The sequence below is a fragment of the Amia ocellicauda genome, chromosome 13 (assembly GCF_036373705.1).
Source record: "Amia ocellicauda isolate fAmiCal2 chromosome 13, fAmiCal2.hap1, whole genome shotgun sequence".
Classification (NCBI taxonomy): Eukaryota; Metazoa; Chordata; class Actinopteri; order Amiiformes; family Amiidae; genus Amia; species Amia ocellicauda.
The window spans coordinates 24,720,509-24,742,010 of NC_089862.1; the positions used below are offsets into that span (position 1 = coordinate 24,720,509).

The 21,502-nt window shown below is 36.2% G+C and overlaps 1 protein-coding gene across 2 annotated transcripts in view; it reads right to left on the reverse strand.

The window, feature by feature from the left end:
• Positions 1 to 21,502, reverse strand: part of LOC136766651 (protein phosphatase 3 catalytic subunit alpha) — a 148,603-nt gene that overhangs the window by 19,389 nt on the left and 107,712 nt on the right. For both annotated transcript variants that reach the window (XM_066720311.1, XM_066720312.1), the window contains exons 5-8: positions 21,183 to 21,328; positions 18,475 to 18,614; positions 10,977 to 11,054; positions 7,994 to 8,088 (exon numbers count right to left, since the gene is read on the reverse strand). In XM_066720311.1, the coding sequence (XP_066576408.1) occupies positions 7,994 to 8,088; positions 10,977 to 11,054; positions 18,475 to 18,614; positions 21,183 to 21,328 (459 nt within the window). The remainder of the gene's footprint in view (positions 1 to 7,993; positions 8,089 to 10,976; positions 11,055 to 18,474; positions 18,615 to 21,182; positions 21,329 to 21,502) is intronic.

A 21,502-nucleotide genomic window follows, 5' to 3' on the forward strand; every position in this document is an offset into this window, starting at 1 on the left:
GCATAATATTTAAATTTGTACTATGAAAATTTAAATGTGCAGAACTGAATAATAAAAATAATGTTATGGGTTATGTTTGGAAGCATCAGTATTTAAAACAAGTTTTTTTCATTCACTTCATTAGCTGAATAATTAAAATCATAGTGAAACTGCAGTCTTTTCAAGGCTTGCACCTCCTGATAAACCCCAAGTCACCAGAGGTCTACATTTTAATGATAAAATCTGCATCTGCAATACTGTGATTTAATTTAAATACACCAAACATGACAAAATTAAAACAAATATCTGCATAGATAGGGATAAAGAATATCTTAATAGCATGACTTTTGACTTTAAAGATGCAAACAACAGTAATGGTTTCTGAGATGAGTGAGTACAAGTTAGACTCATCAAACTGTGCTATCTAATGTCTTTAATAATCCTTTAATACAATAGCTAAGGCAGGGTGGATAAAGCTGGCATCACTAATTAACAATCAGTCTCAATGAGTGACATACAATACAACAAAAATTAATAACCTATCAAGTGGCAATATATAAATTACTGCTACTAGAGTTAAGAGGATGATATTATGTGTCCTGTTTATGCTTCTGAAATTGTTTCATTTTTAGGTAAAGGTATGGTTGTGCCTCTAAACTGATTAGTCAGTAACATTTGATGATGTTATAAAGCAAAATGTATTCTTTATGTTTTGCCTTTGAAGTAAAATTACTCTGATTTCAATGTTCAGGGTTAACAGTAAAATAATATAACTTCCCATAATAAAAAATAAACTATTGAACTACAATGCTCTTTACACAAACAGTAAATACTCTGCTGAGGTCTCCAGTCTTCTGGCTTACCTTTTCAGTCCTCAGTTCATATTAGTTGGCCAAATTGATTTGTCTCTGGTGGCATTTACTGTCTGAAATTCTGTCTTGCGGTTATGTGAGGGGTTTACAAACATTGCAAAATAGAATCCAATGTGTCCCAGAAATGAATTCTGGAAAAACTGATCTGTATCTTTGAGTATATGTTTCTCTCTGGTTCTGTAATGGCTAATGTAACAGATAGTTTTGCAGAGAAAATTACTTGATTAATTATTCATATTATAATTGTATATCAATATTGCAGAGAGGGTTGCAAATCTCTAAAGTCATTAACAAAACAATACTAATTTAACATGCTGTAGATACCCTGCCCTTCTATAACCCCTCACGTTCCGTCTCCACATATTGTTTTCCATGCTCTTTCAAAGTGAAATATATGAATAAATTCAAAAATTAAATAATAACCATTCAAATTAAATGCATTACTGAAATATTTCAATTGACTGTATTTGAATATATATATATATATATATAAATACACTCACCTAAAGGATTATTAGGAACACCATACTAATACTGTGTTTGACCCCCTTTCGCCTTCAGAACTGCCTTAATTCTACGTGGCATTGATTCAACAAGGTGCTGAAAGCATTCTTTAGAAATGTTGGCCCATATTGATAGGATAGCATCTTGCAGTTGATGGAGATTTGTGGGATGCACATCCAGGGCACGAAGCTCCCGTTCCACCACATCCCAAAGATGCTCTATTGGGTTGAGATCTGGTGACTGTGGGGGCCAGTTTAGTACAGTGAACTCATTGTCATGTTCAAGAAACCAATTTGAAATGATTCGACCTTTGTGACATGGTGCATTATCCTGCTGGAAGTAGCCATCAGAGGATGGGTACATGGTGGTCATAAAGGGATGGACATGGTCAGAAACAATGCTCAGGTAGGCCGTGGCATTTAAACGATGCCCAATTGGCACTAAGGGGCCTAAAGTGTGCCAAGAAAACATCCCCCACACCATTACACCACCACCACCAGCCTGCACAGTGGTAACAAGGCATGATGGATCCATGTTCTCATTCTGTTTACGCCAAATTCTGACTCTACCATCTGAATGTCTCAACAGAAATCGAGACTCATCAGACCAGGCAACATTTTTCCAGTCTTCAACTGTCCAATTTTGGTGAGCTTGTGCAAATTGTAGCCTCTTTTTCCTATTTGTAGTGGAGATGAGTGGTACCCAGTGGGGTCTTCTGCTGTTGTAGCCCATCCGCCTCAAGGTTGTACGTGTTGTGGCTTCACAAATGCTTTGCTGCATACCTCGGTTGTAACGAGTGGTTATTTCAGTCAAAGTTGCTCTTCTATCAGTTGAATCAGTTGGCCCATTCTCCTCTGACCTCTAGCATCAACAAGGCATTTTCGCCCACAGGACTGCCGCATACTGGATGTTTTTCCCTTTTCACACCATTCTTTGTAAACCCTAGAAATGGTTGTGCGTGAAAATCCCAGTAACTGAGCAGATTGTGAAATACTCAGACCGGCCCGTCTGGCACCAACAACCATGCCACGCTCAAAATTGCTTAAATCACCTTTCTTTCCCATTCAGACATTCAGTTTGAGATTCAGGAGATTGTCTTGACCAGGACCACACCCCTAAATGCATTGAAGCAACTGCCATGTGATTGGTTGGTTAGATAATTGCATTAATGAGAAATTGAACAGGTGTTCCTAATAATCCTTTAGGTGAGTGTATATATATATATATATATACATATATATATATATATATATATATATATATATATATATATATATATATATTTATTTATTTGATTTGGGCCCACCCAATATAAAGCTGACTAACTTTGTCCCTTAGCATCAAGTGAAATTGTCATCATACAGGGTCTAGAGGCACATCATGCCACGATCAAAAGAAATTCCTGAAGACCTCCCAAAAAAGTTGTTGATGTCTATCAATCTGGAGAGGGTTACAAAGCCATTTCAAAGGCTGTGGGGCTCTGCCGAACCACAGTCAGAGCCATACAGTCCAAATGGAGAAAGACACTGGGCAAAAATGGGATTCATGGCAGAGTAGCAAGACAGAAACTACTGCTCACTAAGAAAACATGGGCCCTGTCATGTCTGTCGAAAACCAAACACTGCATTGCATAGTAAGAACCTCATACTAGGGGTCAAGCAAGGTTGTGGCGGTGTCATGGTTTGAGGATGCTTTGCCATCATTGAAGGAACCAATTCTGCTCTGTATAAGATTTGTACTGGACAATGTCAGAGCATCCGTCTGTGAGCTGAAGCAGAAGTAGAGCCGGGTCATGCAGCAAGGCAATAATCACAAACACAAGTCTACATCAGAATAGTTGAAGAACAAGGAATGTAAAGTTTTGGAATGGCCTCGTCAAAGACCTAAACCCCATTGAGAATTTGTGGCAGAATCTGAAATGAGCAGTTCATGCTTGAAAACCCAGAAATGTCACCGAGTTGAAGCAGTTCTGCATGGAGGAGTGGGCCAAAATTCCTCCTTGGCGCTGCAAGAGACTAATCAATAACTACAGGAAGCATTTATTTGCAGTTATTGCTTATAAATGTGGTGTAACCATTTATTGAGTCTAAGTGGGCGATTACTTTTTCACATAGGCGAATAGGATGTTGCATAACTTTCTTTAATAAGTAAATTAAATAAGCATCCAAACTTGGTGTTATTTGTTTACTCAGAGTCCCTTTTATCTAATATTAGGATTTGGTTCAAGATAAATAACATTGTTTCAAAAATATGCAAAAATGCAGAAAAACAGATGAGGGCAAATACTTTTTCATATATATGTATATGAACCAAGCCACAGGTCTGTCTGGACCAAATGAAATTCAGGATGGATTTTATTGAAGGATCCTGGTTACTAGAAGGAGTTCTCTTTCCATTGAGAATCCCATTAGGCTATGATTGTTTTGGATACTCAGTGCAGCATACGTAATGAATGGAAAAATGCAAGGTTTCTGCCATTACTTTAACAATCTCTCTTGCCATTCATTACACTCATTTAGTTTGCCACTGAAGTCATCAGTTAAACCAACAGGAAACAGACTGTGCTCTACTAACCTTTAGCCTGAGGTGTCATTGCATACGTAAAACTGATACCCAAGTTCCTCCCTTAGCCCTTAAACAAGCCCTTGTGCTCCAGGGAAGTTAGGGGCATTAAGATCACAAAATACAAAATATGAAAAACATGTATTTTCCTGTAAAAAGAACTCCAGCTGTCCCCAGTGTATCCTCACATTCAGTTTACAATTGGAAATAAGAAATAAGGTTGAATATTATTACATTTTTAAAGAGTAACAAATTCAATTGTGAAAAATGCTGCCAAATGAATCAGGGGATGTTCAGAAGAAAAGGATTTCAAAAGAAGACTGTTCTGATCTTCAACTTTGAATTTGTCTAATCTTAGAAGCTAAACAATGCTGTGCCATTGAGATATTTAAGAATAAACAAATTATGCAGAAATTATTGAAGCAAAAGTTTAAAAAACAAATTGAATCAAACAAAACTTCTGTGTGCGTGATATTATGGGAAAAACAATGCACAAGAAAAGTGATGTGTTAAAAAAATAAAGCTGTAATTTGAATGTTATTTACAATTATATAATCACTTAGTAAATTATAGAAATACATATTAAGTCTCCAGTTTTGTTTTTCCAGATGTAGTAAATGCTAAATAATATTAGAAACATGCATAATGGACAACTTATTAAAATGTCTCCTGCAGATCAATGACACAAAAGAGGAAACATCTCTGTAATTATCTGCTATACTTAATCAATTGATATTTTGGAGGTGCTACACCCTGGGAAGTCATCCCCAGACAATTGTGTACTCTTGACTGTGTACAAAATAAAAATTAATAAAGCCTGTACCGATTAAGCAACCTCAGCAAAATTGGATACGTCTCTTTCTTTTCTTTTTTTGGAAACCAAAGTATACTTGTTTTGCATAGCTGGCAGAGATAAGAGCCAGAATAACAAAGGTTTCTACTTGCTGTTTCATCTAAATTTGTTAAAGAGATTTATGGCAGAGGTTCCCATCTACTTTAATCTATTATGTTAATGTATTTCAATTCAATTGTTTGGAGTTTCCCCGGAGATTAATTTAAAATAAAGCAATCCTTAAGTGCCACCATGACTTGAATAAGAGAGAAAATAGAAAAATAATCAGTTTTGAATCCAGGAACTGTAAGATGTCCCAAAAATGTATTCCTTTTTAGACAGTATTTGTAAATTAATGTTACAAGTATAACTGAGCACATGCAGATATTATATATTGATTTTGATTGATAGTACAAGCAGCTATTAAAAGCATGTCACCTTCTAAAATTAATTGAATTTTGTAAGTGGTTTGATCAGATTATCTATACAATTGAGGAAGATAAGAAGTATAAGCAATAAGGCAACTCTTAGGAACTTTAAGCACCAACGCAAAGATCAAAAAAAAAAAAAAAAAAAAATATCAAAAGAAGACACATTTTCAAGCATTTTACTTCAAACTTTGTAATAAAACAGCCACCTTTGTTACCAGCACAGCTACACATACTAAAGGAATTCTGTAAAACAACTTAGCCAGTAAATTTCTGTCTAGTTTTGTACATGCTGTACTAATCTTCTCCCAGAGCAAACTTATTTATTTATTTTACTTCTTTCAAACTATATACAGAACATTTGAGTAGGGTTAAATGGGAATGGGTGAGATATGTGCTTCAAATGCCAATTGTGTTGTTCTTGTTGTTAGGTAGTCAATAGACATTTAATTTGCCCATTTAGGCGATGGTCATAGGCCAGGCTCAACCTACAAGCAAACCTTTTACCATAAGTCACCTTCCAGAGATTAATGCTGTTAATAGATTTTATTTTTTTATGTCATGCCTTAGCTTGTGAAAAGCAACCTTTGGATGAAAAGTCGGCTTGTGGGTTCCTGCAGTGCTGCATATCAAATACCTCTCTTGCACAGCTGTTGCATTAAAGAGCTGACCTAGAAAACATTCAAATACTTTATTTCCTTTATCCTAAGGCCTTCAGCTAGATGGCTGTATTTAGGGTGGTATATGAGAAGATAGCATTATTTAAGTCAACTTTCTGTAGCCCATACATATTCTCTGGGGTTAACCTGGCAGATGAATTGCATTTGAAATTACTAAATGACTACCTGCAATGAACTTATTCACTGTACTTAAAAAACAACCATCTATGAACATAGCTGTGTTCACTTTCAAAGTGGGCTCTACTGGGAAATGGAAATTAACACTTCTGAGGCTCTTGTTACACCATAGTTTTGCAATGGCAGAATGAGACTGAGCCATGTAAACCAAGAAACACGGTTTTAGGAATAAGAAAATGTTAGTCAGGCACAACAGGTGGCCTTGTGTAATCAAATACATCAATCTCTCTTAGGGCTTTTCCAGTCATGTAGTGATTTTTTTTGCTATTCCACTTTGACCACTTTAGGGTATAGGGTATATTAACTGTCATTTTATCTGTTGGCTGTCATCTTTTGTTAAAGGTTGTTATACCATAAAGTATTCTTATTACAAAATGTCTGTGAATATTTTCAGGTTTTCACATGAGAAAAGCAAAATGCTTAAAAATAAATTTAAATGTTTCTCCCTTACTAGATGATAAGAAACCTTTCCAAGGTCCTGTGTGTAGGTGTGTGTTTGTGCGGGTGGATTTGTGCATGCCTCTGTGTCTGCTTTGTCTGTGATCGATCACCCCTTAACAAGCTACTGTAGACTCTCAAAAGGGAAGGGAAAGACTAGAGAACACAGTATGTGTTTACTGAGGTCTGCCTAACAATTTAGTATTTTGTATGCAGTCATGTACAATTCTGATGGAGACATCCTTGTTACAGCATTAGTTTTAATATGTTACAATATGTTTGATAACAGAAACATGAACTGGAGATAGATGACCCAGACTTACAGACTACAGAGTACTAAACATCCCCCATGCTAGGGGCAATGCAAAGGGTCAGGCTGGTTCTGTGATATATACTTATTTTGGCATGAGGCGATTCAGAAAATCACACAGCAGCACACAAAACCAAAACGCCAAAACTCACAGCTCACAGTTTACCAGGGTGGGCATTCTATATGAATTCCCAAATGTCTCTGTTAATTATAACTATGTTTAATTCATTAACCCTGGACTACTGTGAATAAACATGGGAATGACAATGGGAAAAAGAAAGATCTACTGTAGATCAGATCATAGAACAATGTTTGCACATTTGTATGACAATGCTTTACAGATAATGAGTGAAGAATAGAATAAATAGAATAGAATACATCCAACAAAACTAAAATCATCTCATCATTCTTCCTACTGTAGATTCATTAACAAAAACAGCTTTTGGTTGAAGCTAAGGATTTCATACAATAATCTACTGAAAGACTAAAGGTTGGCCAAATAGACATGCCATTGTAAGGCTTTCTTGCATTGCCAAATGAATTTAGGAGGGCAAGGTGTAATTTGAATGAGCATTAATATGATGGTATCTCAATGTACAACCTGGCAAAAATAAAGTTTGTAAAGTATTTTTTTTTCAGAAAGTACAATTTAATTTAACAAAGTATAAGTTAAAGCTGCACTAGGTCCTTTTTCATCTCAATATTGTGTCCAGAAGCTACTTCGATTTTGCACATCAACATTCAGGACTCTGATACCTCTGGGCAATAGTACATGTGTGAAGTTGACTTTGATTAGGCTGAAAGAAGTAGTCTTCTGTACAACCATGTGGAATAGTTTATGGTTTTAGTTAATTAAACTTTCCGTGATGAAACTTTGCTAAAAAATAATTCTGCTGTCTAATCTATCTTGGCAGGAGGCATTTCACTATTTACTGGTCTTACACTCAAATCATTTTGTTATTAGAAAATAAGGAGCTTATTATTTTTCCATAATATTAACATTTCACTAAAATTATCCTGTTAAAAATACATTAATAGTTATGTAAAAAGTTGCCCCATTCCATTGCACTTATATTTTGTAATTTTTGGCATCTACCAAGAAATGTGCAGGCCCTCTATGTCTCTGATGCCAGTTTACAAGGAACAGGTACTGCACTAGGTACACCAATGCACTAGGTACAAAAGCAAACAATACAATAAAGAAAGCTTACCCTTGTTGTTGTACACATCTAGGTAGTTGGGTGCAGAAAATATGGTGATTAGTGAAGGAAAGCCTGTCGTTTGGCTCTTCCTGTACATACGATATCTAAGAGGGGAAGAGAGAAATTATAGACATGCTAAAATCAATGACTACTGCAATGAAGTGTTACAAATCTCAGTCTTTAAAACAAAGTTGTTGTTTTTTTAAAGTACTATCCATTTAGTTATGTCAACAACTCTCTAATTTTCAGTTTCACCTGTGAAGCTTCTTTGGAGGTCATAAAATACATCATTTAATCCATACATTGAGCCACAGTGACTGAAAATAATCTCTTCATCATTAATCACTAATTTTAATCTAAGGATTGCAAATCTGAAGAATAATATAAAAAATGAGTTTGCATTCCTGACTGCCAGCTGACTATATGGTGTGTTGCCTTTGTATCTTGAAAACATTTCTGTGTAATTGAATCTCATCCTTGCCATATTCAATTAAGTCTGCTCATAATATACAATAATATAAACAGGACACTTTAAAGTGCTTTAAAGGAGAGCCCACAGGAGACCATTTTAAGTGCCATTCCTGAGCAGAAAAATAACATTCTTTCTAAGCCCCTTCTGTATGTATGCCATTAAAATTCACATTACTGCACACTCAAGAGCTGTCTCCATTTCCCCTCGTATAATCTGTCAATGAGGTGGAAATGGCAGCATAAACAACATTAGTGAGAGGTAGGTGAGCACTTTGACACAAATTAATGAGCTTTCTCTTCATGTCGTGAGATTACAAAACTGAGAAGGAAAGATAAGGTATGCTGATTCCCTACAATTATAAAGCACCCCACAGACTACTTTGCCCTTAGCTACCAGGCCTAGCCCGTCTTTCTCACATGTATGCAACAGTTCAAATTGTCTTCTGGAATTTTGCTTTTAATTTGCGGCTTTCATTTGGCTTGTAGTGCACAATCCTGAACACCAACCCCTGTTGACAAACTGTGGCAGATGCAACTTTGTCATATACCAGTGCTAGATCATTTTAACCTCTTAACCTGTTTAGAAAACAATGTATGAGAGTGGTCAAAATGACTGTCTTTCATGATATGTACTGTATACCTAGGGCAAAGAAAATACACTAAGCACTTTTCCAAATGAATAATTCCCTGGAAGAACTTATGAAAACATACACTCACCTAAAGGATTATTAGGAACACCATACTAATACTGTGTTTGACCCCCTTTCGCCTTCAGAACTGCCTTAATTCTACGTGGCATTGATTCAACAAGGTGCTGAAAGCATTCTTTAGAAATGTTGGCCCATAATTGATAGGATAGCATCTTGCAGTTGATGGAGATTTGTGGGATGCACATCCAGGGCACGAAGCTCCCGTTCCACCACATCCCAAAGATGCTCTATTGGGTTGAGATCTGGTGACTGTGGGGGCCAGTTTAGTACAGTGAACTCATTGTCATGTTCATGAAACCAATTTGAAATGATTCCACCTTTGTGACATGGTGCATTATCCTGCTGGAAGTAGCCATCAGAGGATGGGTACATGGTGGTCATGAAGGGATGGACATGGTTAGAAACAATGCTCAGGTAGGCTGTGGCATTTAAACGATGCCCAATTGGCACTAAGGGGCCTAAAGTGTGCCAAGAAAACATCCCCCACACCATTACACCACCACCAGCCTGCACAGTGGTAACAAGGCATGATGGATCCATGTTCTCATTCTGTTTACGCCAAATTCTGACTCTACCATCTGAATGTCTCAACAGAAATCGAGACTCATCAGACCAGGCAACATTTTTCCAGTCTTCAACTGTCCAATTTTGGTGAGCTTGTGCAAATTGTAGCCTCTTTTTCCTATTTGTAGTGGAGATGAGTGGTACCCAGTGGGGTCTTCTGCTGTTGTAGCCCATCCGCCTCAAGGTTGTACGTGTTGTGGCTTCACAAATGCTTTGCTGCATACCTCGGTTGTAACGAGTGGTTATTTCAGTCAAAGTTGCTCTTCTATCAGCTTGAATCAGTCGGCCCATTCTCCTCTGACCTCTAGCATCAACAAGACATTTTCGCCCACAGGACTGCCGCATACTGGATGTTTTTCCCTTTTCACACCATTCTTTGTAAACCCTAGAAATGGTTGTGCGTGAAAATCCCAGTAACTGAGCAGATTGTGAAATACTCAGACCGGCCCGTCTGGCACCAACAACCATGCCACGCTCAAAATTGCTTAAATCACCTTTCTTTCCCATTCAGACATTCAGTTTGGAGTTCAGGAGATTGTCTTGGCCAGGACCACACCCCTAAATGCATTGAAGCAACTGCCATGTGATTGGTTGGTTAGATAATTGCGTTAATGAGAAATTGAACAGGTGTTCCTAATAATCCTTTAGGTGAGTGTATATTGCATATCTTCACAGTTTACCTTTGCATAACATGTGCTGGAATATTATCTAGCACGGTCTCATTATGGTTTTATTCTGCTCAATAACATCTGATAAATAAAATCTATAGCATGGCTTGAGCACTAGTCTGAAAGAAGGGCAAGAGACCTCTATCCCGCTTAGCGAAGCACTAAGATGGAAAGATGACTTTCTGTGACCTGTGTCCATGAATATTTACTATAATGAGTAACAGGTACAGCAAAGATGCTACTCCATAACGACAAGTTCCTTAGTCATGCTATAGGTTTTACTTTGACAAAGACTTAATAAAAACAGCGATTCATTCATAATAACAATATCAAAATGTGTCAGCACTTCTTAATGTAAAGGTAAGAATACAGTTTTTTATTTTACTTTATTTTTTAGGATTGTTCCTTAAAGGAAGCTGGCCCTTGGCAGAGAGATGTCACTTCACTGTCTCTTGTTGTACATTTCCAGGGGGGTTTCTTTCAATCCCATGTTGGGAGAATAAACCATGCATGACAATGTCAGTGACTTTCTCTTAAACCTCAAACACGTACTGGAGCACTGACACCACAAATACTTACCCAGCATCTTGGGCTTCGTGGGCCCGGATGACCGATAATAAATTATTGTGTTGTAGGAAGTCACACACAGCAGGGTAACTAAAAGAAAAGAAGAACATCTCTGTCAATGAAAACGCCACTTGTGTTGTTTGAATCTAACCTAACACAATCTAATCTAACACAAGCTGCTTACACGTACAATGTTTGCTGGCGTTTCCCCATTTGCTCCAGTCTTTAATATCAGGGTATAGCCTACCGTCTTCATTATGTGCGGCTGTGTGTGTTTATGTGTGTGTATGCATGTCATTAACATCAGACTCTTCTTGTCAAACCAAAGGAAGGGGGAAAAAATGGAAATCTCCCAAGTAGTGAGATAAGTCTGTGAAAGTGGAAGCCAAAATAAACTGTCAGCAATTCAAGGCAGTAAAGGTTCCAGATTTTTTCCATGGTATAACCTTTCATTCATTCAGCGGAATTACGTGGTTGTGTAGAATGGAATTTTCCCATGTTAACAAATAATACCTCTGTGGTTTACAATCTGGGTGTACTATACACATCTATAAAATTGTGTGCTCAACAGCTATTGCTATTACGGACATCTTCTAACCCAGAAATGTAAAACATGATTTAAATTTATTTTCACATTTGTATGCATTAGAATGTAAACCAAACAAAACAATATACTATGGCATGTTTACAGGATCGGGAAAAAAGTGAAAATGCTATCATGTCAGTATTGCATGCTGTATTTTATGCAGTGTACCTCTTGTTAACTAATGGTATGTTGCAGACCAACTACAGCATATATTTATGTGGCAACAACATACAGGAAACATATACTTTCAATATTAAAAACATCAAGGTCAAAAAGCTGAAGGTCTTTAAGAGACATTCAAATACTATTTAAAAAAGTGCTGTTTGAAGACTGTCCTTTTAATGGAAAGGAAGGATTAATTATTAAATCCAAATAAATAGTAATAATACAATTTAAGTTGGTTAAATAGTGGCCTAGAAGTCCCAGTAACAATTTTAAAATACCTGGTGTTTCAGCATAGATAAGCATGTAGGTTTTGTGCAAATAATGATAATGTATTGGCCCGGATATAAGACGAGGTTATTTTAAGAAAATAACATTTTAAAAATACAACTTGTCCTATATTCACAGACTTAGTCCATTTTTTTTTCTTAGTCAATTAAAGGCTTTTAGTAATGACGAAATTGCGTATTCAGTTAAATGAGTGGCTCAACTGCCCTACTTCTGAAATTAGTCAAGCCTACCTGCAGTGATTATCTGGAAAAGTGGATCAAAAAAGGGTCAAATATCGAAGGGATTAAGAATAAATTATGATGCAAATCTTAAAATTGTGGTTGTCAGAGAAGTTGAAAGCATCAAATAATTGTCGTGCTGCTAAAACATTTGGTGTCAACAAAAGCAACGTTGGACGATGGGTGGATGGGGGGGAAACAGGTGCTTTTGATTGCAGAGTCTCAGAGGAAATCCTTTCATGGACCTCAAAGTGGTTATTTGTGATATTACCATATTGAGATACAAATTTGCATTTTTACCAACTACTATCACAGCTTTACTGGATCAGAAAATGGTATCATTGATGCCCCCTAATGGTTAGGAAAGAAAGTTTTATTTCTCCTTATTGATTGCCGAGGTTGTCCTATATGTTTGATATGATAGGCTACATTTTTATTTTATTTTGTTATTATTCTTTTTTGAATGGTCATCTTACATTTGAGGCAACATTATATCTGGGCCGATAATGTAATTCATCCTGTAAAGTATTTTCATATTCATGTGATTACAACTGAAAATCACACACACCTACAAACACACACTCATTATATATTACTACTTACAGTTACAGCCACAATTACTTAAAGACACCATGGAAAGTCTGCATTTTTTTGTGTTAAAGCCCTTACTTTGAAGCAGGAGTTGGCATGTACACACACACACACACGCTCACTCACACATACTGTCAAAGATGCAACAACAAGCCACAATATGTTAATTCATGATGTGCTCCTGGGTTGGACTGCTATGGGCCTTCATGGCATGGACATGGCTCATACTAATAACACCCAATGCTACAGGCATTAGAGGTCACTGATGGGCAAGAAAATGAGGATCCAAAGCCCTTATCAAGGAGTGCCAAAACTCTGCCAGTTGTGTCCTGCTGATGTCAAGGGAGTTCCTGGGCACAGTTGGTGAACAGCATAGCCTGGATTTGAACCAGCCACCTCCTGGCTCCAGGACTCATTTTGCATTTTGAAAGAAAGCTTTTATCAAATGTGATATCTGCCTCTAGCATTTCCCTAAATACGCCTCTGGCATGTCTCTTATTTTCATCTTACGTGTCTTTAATGGATGTTTTGGCTGACAGGTTTGAAGTATAGCTACAGAGCCTTCCTAATTCAGAGGACACAGAGCTGTCTAAATTCACAAGCTGTTAAGTTTCTCTGCCACGGCAGGAGATATGAAACTTCTAATTCTTAATTCCTCAGAATTTCATTTACGGACACGGTTCATTGATATCGTGCTTGGGGTGCTCTGTAAAAACATTTATAATTAGCTCATGCGGGATGTGATATCCCACATTACATTCTAAAAGAAGTGAATTATTTTTACTGAGAGGAACAATTTCACCTGTCTTTGCAATAGTGTCTTTTAAAACAAGAATTAGCCTAATAAACTCTTCACACTTGCTTCACTACATACATGTATACCAAGCAATTAAATAGCTTGTTAAAAGTTTAAACCAAACCACAGAATCACTGGCCCCAGAATTTTTCTTTTAATGATCAATGTTGTGTTCTGGTAAAAATTCTCTTTAACTATAAAGTTCTATCAACTCCAACAAGCAGAATGTTCTCATTACATTTCTAGGAGTCTCGTCTGCCTGGAGCCATACATACATACAAGTGTGGGAATGTTGACATTTTTGACAGTAAAGCGTGTTTATTTTTAATCTTGCTACCTTGTATTTAAGAATGTGACACCTCTGATTTCCAGTGAAAATAACAGGTGTAGAAACACACACTTGAATGAGATTGCAAAAAGGCAATATTTTCTGATGTGGCATTTCCACTTAAAAGACATACCTGCTGTAATAAGGTGAAAACATATCCTTTACCAGCCCCAACATGGCCTTCTAGCATACTCAAAGCCCCCCTTTTTCATACAACAATAAATAAATAAATAAATAAACATCTATAAATAATTCAGCTTCCCTGCACCTTTTATCGGGAAAGTATTACCATTTCAAACTAAAAAAGTACAAAACCCTTTTCTAGCTGAAAAACAAATGAAAGTAGAAATAAAGCTCTGATGAATTGTCAATCTATCAAAAAACAAACAAAATATTTAAAGTAAATATTCTTGCCCAGTGGCCAAGAAGAAGAGAGCTTTCCTTGTACACTACAATTTCCTCATTTTAGTGGCTCTCTGTTCTGTAGATTTAGCTCCCAAGTTAGAAGGAAATAGAATGCATTGTGTTCATTCTTAATCAGTGAGAGGTTAATTGTATTCAACTTAATTGTTACACTTTCAGTTAAAAACTGAAGATAAACAAATAGTGATTGAAGTAGTTTAACCAAAAAATAATCTCCTGCCTGTAAAATATTACAACAGAGAACTAAAACTTGTAACAACATTTGGGGGAAGTAATAGTAACTCCTCAATACTGCATATATCAAATCTTCAACAAGCATAAAAAGGTGCCAATGAAGCTAGGAAAAATACGAGGCAGAGAAGAAATTTAATTCACTAGAAAGATGTTGGTTTAACTGATATGTGCTGTCCCAGTTTTCAATGATATGATACAGAATACTCCATTTATCAGCCCAGCCCATAAAAAACAAAAGTCAAATTGAAAAACTCAGACCCATATAGAGCCTGCTGTGGTTGCCTATTATCTGAAGTTGAGCTGGGCAAGATAAATGGGCAAACCGCACTTGGGTCCTGATTTAAAGCATTTAATAGGAAACAAAGAAATTAACTGCTTAACTCTATACAGCACCAGCAGCAAACTCACTGAGCTAATATAGATTTCTCACTATAAAAAAAAGCAAGTTCAAATTTTCCCAATCATTAGTCTAATTTCTTCTGATATGATATCAATGTTGAAAAGTGTTTAAAAAAACAATACGATTGCCTCAGAGTAAGTATATACTGTTACCAAGTAAAATACATTTCTGTAAGTCCAGGACTGGATGTGACTTTTACCATCTCTCTCTAGGTTTAAATAGTAAGTAAAGTGTAATATTCACTCTTTCAGTCATTTACAGCATCTAAGGTTGTACTCCTTTGAATTCAGGCACGAGTAAAAGCACTTCAGCATTTTTCCCTTCTTTTTACTATTTATTAAAAATTAAAAATTGACCTTCTAAATGTGTTTTCTTTTTAAAAATGCGAGGCCTACAAAACCAAGGGGGCATCCTTGTAAGAAGGTAATCGTTTTTTAATATTTCCACCAGAAGCTTACATTATATAAGCCCTGCAAGTTATGGTTGAATGACTGAAGATACGAGTAGCAAAACTTACATCATACACTGATCTCATCTACAGCAGTTCCTTCAAAGTGCTTTACTATACTACTCAAATGTTTAACAGAAATCCAGTCTAGCAGTAACGTATCCACCCTGCAGAGGCTGTTAATCAAAAACATGCCAACAGCAAGCGATGTGTACCACCTAACCACGCTAGGTGCTAATTTATAGGGCTATCCAGTCCTCGTTGGCAAGAGAGAGTTCGGCCCTGCCAGCATTTCATTCCTCTTTAGATTAGTTAGAAACAACCCTAAAGAAGTTAGGTTATGTTCACAATTCAAATATGAATATCAGATTTGTAGCTACTAGATAGTACATTGAAAAAATATTTTTTTAAATATATCAAAAAGCTACTGGCTTCAATACCAAATACAAATGTGGACTCATATTGCATTTCCTTTACGTAATCGTGACTTTTGGTTTGCACGAAGACCCTTCCTTCTACCTAATGCAAACTCAACTTCAAAAATGGTTCTTAATTTCTATTTGGCACTTGGATTAAAGTTTATATTTAGTCCTGGCCATTTTGTGTGTGTGTGTGTGTGTGTGTGTGTGTGTGTGTGTGTGTGTGTGTGTGTATATAAGATTTTTGAAATATGAAAACAGCAACAATGCTGAAAATCCTGCAAGAATGGTTTCTCTGATTTTCCATTCCTGTCCTAACCCTTCAACAAAAATGGGATTCTGGCCCACAGTCTACGATACTGCCCTCAGCTGTTTGTAGAGTCTTTGTAGAGACTGAAATGAGGATGTAATCTCAGTTTCCGAATAAATGAAGTTAACCTGAAGATGGAATGTGATTTGCTTCACCTTCCAGGCAAAACACACGTGTTACGTTGTAGAACCCGTCTCGGAAATAAGTGGAGAAGTCGTCGAGATAAAGCAAATAGAACTTTAATCAAGCCGGCTCGGAAGCCCCACATCAGGAAATTCCTTCAGTGAGAACTTAATGTTTACAAACATGAGTGCAGCTTTATAGGAAAGTGACGTGAAATCTTATGGTCGTTCATCCAATCAGAAGGTACAAGTCCGAGTCTGTTTACGATCTGTCTTCCCGTGAAGAGGTGATGGATCCAAGAAGCAGATGTCTGTCTTTGAAGTGCACTAGGAAGATGCGATCCCACAGTCGTCATTTACCTAGTGTCAATTGCTCATTAACAGAAACAATTCCTGCCTATCTGGAGAAACAATTAAGTCACAAACAGATTTTCAACAAACAGCTGTAGGCTATTTCGGCACTGTGTGATCTTTTATTACTGACAGGAGTTTCTAACAAATGAACCTTGTTGACCTTTTGCTTAGCCTGTTAAAGCTAATCTGCTCTGTATACAAGCTACTTCTAATGCTAGTATTAATATAAAACATTATATAATTATCACAAAACACTTTCTTCAACTTTCCTATACAGAGTCTTCATACGTTGAGCAATGAACTAAGAGGATAACATAGTATAAAACAGGACTACTGTACTAAGAGGACTGTGAAGGTTAAGAGAACATTAACAACTACAAGGACAGTTTGGGATATTACCAGAAAATGATAGGAGAAAATGCAAATATTGGGGGGAAACTTTGCAAATTGTAACAGCATATTTCTTCATCTCATTGCCTTCTACCATATTTTGAGCCCATGCTGTTTTGTCTGTCCATATAAGGGAACGGTTTTAAGCACATTTAATTTGTCCCAGTCTGAATGAACCTCTGATGACGATGCACTGAAAAGAAGGCATCGATACCACAATGCATGACTGTCACAAAACTTCAATGCCAATCTACACATCTCAGATGGATCATTACCCTTTAGGGACTATATCTAACATTCTTTAATTTACATACATTAAATTGAAATACCAGTCTCTATAATTTAAGTTATGTTCTGAGAAACATCCGAATCGTATGGTATCTTGAACAATTCCGGGCTACTGCTCTTTAATTAGGTTTAACCTGCTCCTAAAAAGCAATGATGTATTTACCTGGGATTAGCCTATGGGATATCATTTAAATTTAAAATCCTATTTAAAATCCTCTTGAGTGGGAACTAATACAAAATACATCAACAATAAAAAGACCTGAAGACTGATTTGTTATGTGTAATTTATTGGGTATTAAATTATACCATTGCAGATAAGAAAGCTAGGAAAATAATCCTGTCATTGATCTCCCAATAATATTTCCATTCTTTTAAGGCACTAATATGACACAGAGGAGGACAGTGCAGTTTTGCTGGGTAATAGCTGAGCTGTTGTTACCAATCCTGACAATAGTTTTATATCAGTAGCCTGGTGAACTTACAGACAATTCAACAGATACAACTAGTAAGGTACTTCACATACTTCATTTTGAAACCTAGCATTGCCAAAAATGTTAAAACAAATGTTAAAACACCTCTGCAACTACTTTTAACACCTGAAAATCACAGCAACAACTGAAAAGTACCAAATATTAATGAATCTGTGTGGAAGTGTTGAAGGTGCTTGTTCAGAATTGCATTTTACAATATCCAGACAGTGTGGAGATGATCTGAACATATCTGACCATTTGAAGAGTTAATGAGTACTACTTGAATGGAAAAGCAACTTGAATTACTTTTCTGTAGGCTGGAAAAAGAGGACTGCAGAGATCAATTAGTTTGGACTCTTGCCGCCTCGAAGTGTGAAAATGATATGTACGGATGTATTTTATTCCTTTATTGAATAGAGAGCTAGAGCCTAGGTAGCATTAGGTCCATGTTGTTTTATTGTACTGAGGTATGAAGAGGAGAGAGGCGAGACTCATGCTAAGAGCTGAGTCAAGGGAAGAGCACAATACGGACAATTAAGGCAGCAAACCTTTCCAGTTATTATATATATAGATTCATAGGAGTTTGCCTGCAGCACACTTTGTAGAACCACTGTGAGATTAAAACAAATGTATATTCGAGAATGAGATTAGAAAGATATCAAAGTCTCAAAGTCGCTTACCTGTAGAAGTAAGAGCAGCCTCTCACTGTGTTGTGCGTGAAGTGTTCTTGACTTTTCTCATTGCCAAAGTCCTCCAGTGGGTCAGACCACAAGAGGTCACACATTGGTCCGTATGCTGGGGGCTCTTTAAACCTATCTAACTGAAAGAGGGGAAAAACACAACTGTATTAATCATTCCATATTAGAATTTGTCACAATTGACAGCTCCTTGAGTCGAATCACACAACTCTCATATCCTGTCAGTAAACCCGGGTCAATGAGCAGGAGCCCTCAGTAGTCTGAGATACAGTGAATGCCCATTCATTTGAAGAAATACAACTTCACAATGTGGCAATGTGACTTCAACAGTTTTTATAAAGATGGCTTTGTGATTAAAAAAAAAAAAGCTATATTATATGATATACCTTTGAGATACAAAATCATTGTGACCTTTCCCATAATATAAAATCAGATTTCTGCTTGAGTATTATGTATATGTATACAAACATTAAAACTGCACATTTTCTCCACAGACTTTGCTAATTATAAAGAGCAATAAACATAAATAGGTTATGTGGGTTATAGGGTCATGCATGGGCTCCTGTAGGGACTCTCACAGGTTTTTACATTTACATGTCCTTGTTCATAGTGAGGTTTTAAAAAACAAAACAAAAACAAAAAAAACTACAGTACAGAAGAGTAAATGCATACATTTAACTGTTTAACCAATTCAAATATATTCTCTTTAAGATTTGTAGTATTTCAATGGTCTCCAACAACATATATTGAAAATGATACTATGAATAATGTGCCACAGAATGGGTACAAAGAGTTAAGATCATGGTTTCATCTGGGATGCAGAGTGATCCCACAGACTCAGCTCTTGGGCATGATGACTCAGCTGGATTCTACAGTATACAATGCTGCCAATATTCAAATAAAGTGCTTTAGTGCCGCATATTTTTTTAAATACTTGCCATTAAGAGCTAATATTAAAATTGCAGTTACACCACTTTCCACTAAGAACTTGGAGATTAATCTTCCTGCATGGGACATTTTTATTTCCCAGCAGTTGCAACAATATATTTCACTGTAAATATTTAACAACTCTACTTTTGTAATTACTATAAAAAGCTATACAAAATTAACTACTTCAATATAATCTGCCCCATTCTCCCAGCACAGTTAGTATATTGGATGAGAAAAGCTATCAAGTAAAAAAAAAAGGGAAATGCTGTAATTCCTTGCCTATCACAGTCTGTTATGGAGTCACTGTTCACATTTCCACCCTCCTAACAGATGTATTACTACCATGAACAATCTCAACTCTCATCCCACCCTGCCATTGCCAATGTGCCTTGAGATAACATACCCGAAACAAGGCTAATGCTGAAAAGAAGAAAAGACTAAACTAAACTAAAAGATTGTCCCTTCCTGGGAGGCACAGTTCCTGAATGTTCCAACCTGTGCTCAAGCATTTCTATAGCTCTACCTTAGACTGCACTAAACACAATTCCCTGTGACTCATGCAAAAGTAAAAGCGCCAAATGTTTTTTTTTTTTTTTTTTTAGACAGTATAAAACAACAAGCTCTTTTGAAGAAAATGAAATCTTAGCAAAATTAATATGTAAATTTGGATTTCAATCAAAAAATTAAGTGTTCCATTATTTACTCAACTTTTTTTAACAAGCCAACTCCATGGGAAAAAAATTATAATTACTTTTCAGATTCTTCAATCTGAGCCTAAATTCCAGGGCATTCATTTTAGTATAAGACATTAAAAATTTCGAGCAATACTACTGGGCAGATTTCATTAGAAAATCCACATAATAACAATTAGCTCTAGGGTACGTTTTCAAGCATTTTAAGATTAACGGTCTGCTTTTGAAAGCCAAAATCTAATTTTACTTTACAGAATTCAAGGAATTGCAAAAATGAACCATTTTACATTTCTTCATTAGAACAGTCTAAACTCGGTAGAGTAATGTAATCTTGCTTCCACTTTGCTTATTAGTTAGAATGGATTGAGACAAAGAGGCCAAGTGAATAGGCAAGGTCATATAGCATGTATTTTAAAAGAGATTTAAAAAATCTATTTTAGTCAATGAACTAAAGAAAACATTTGGAAAATATAAAGAATATAAAACTCTACCTGTCTATAATGGTTCATTATTTACAGCACAATCCTGTCACTCAGAGATTGCTTCAAATTTGAATATTTATCAAATATAAAAATTTAAATAGGACTTCCAGAAAATCAATGGTAATAAAGTAGTAGTAGTTAAGGGGATACTATGTAGAAATAAAAAAAAAATACACGCACACTTACAATGTTTTGATCTCTATAAGATCTTCATCAGGAAGGTGCTGGGTAAAAAAAGGTAAATACATAAAAATAGTAATACCCATTACTTACATATATGATCCATACAATAATTTAGTTAATAATTTTCTTAATCTCTGAAGATCTTACAGAAATTGAAACGCTGATCTGAATGTAAATAAATTACATTTTGGAGCATGTGTGTGTGCCAGTATTGTTCTTTTGATTTATTTACCTTTTATACCCAGCACCTTGGGTGAAGATTGTGATGTGCAAACAGTTTCTGATTGTTCATACCATGTAGAAATCCCATTCGTTTCTGAACACTGAATCCATGGTAAAAGGTAAGAACTGAATTAAATGTATACAATAAACCTCTCAAGAAGATAAACATTGGCATACTTACTTTTCTGATATCATCTAAAGTGTTAATTTCAGGAGACAGGCCGCCATGTACGCAGAGAAACTGCTGGTTCATCAGGGCCGCCAGCGGGAGGCAGTCAAAGGCATCCATACACGAGTCATACACTCTCTCTGAATACTTAATTTTACCTTTTCAGAAAACAAAACAGCACAGGCATAGTAAGACATTGTCAGATAAAACATGGAAAGAATAAACCTTACTGGCACTATTTTTCTGGATTTGTTGTTACACAATAAAGACAATGAAAAACTAAAAACACTATCCCACATGCGGTGTATTGAGGTTCTTTCACTTGAGGGAAC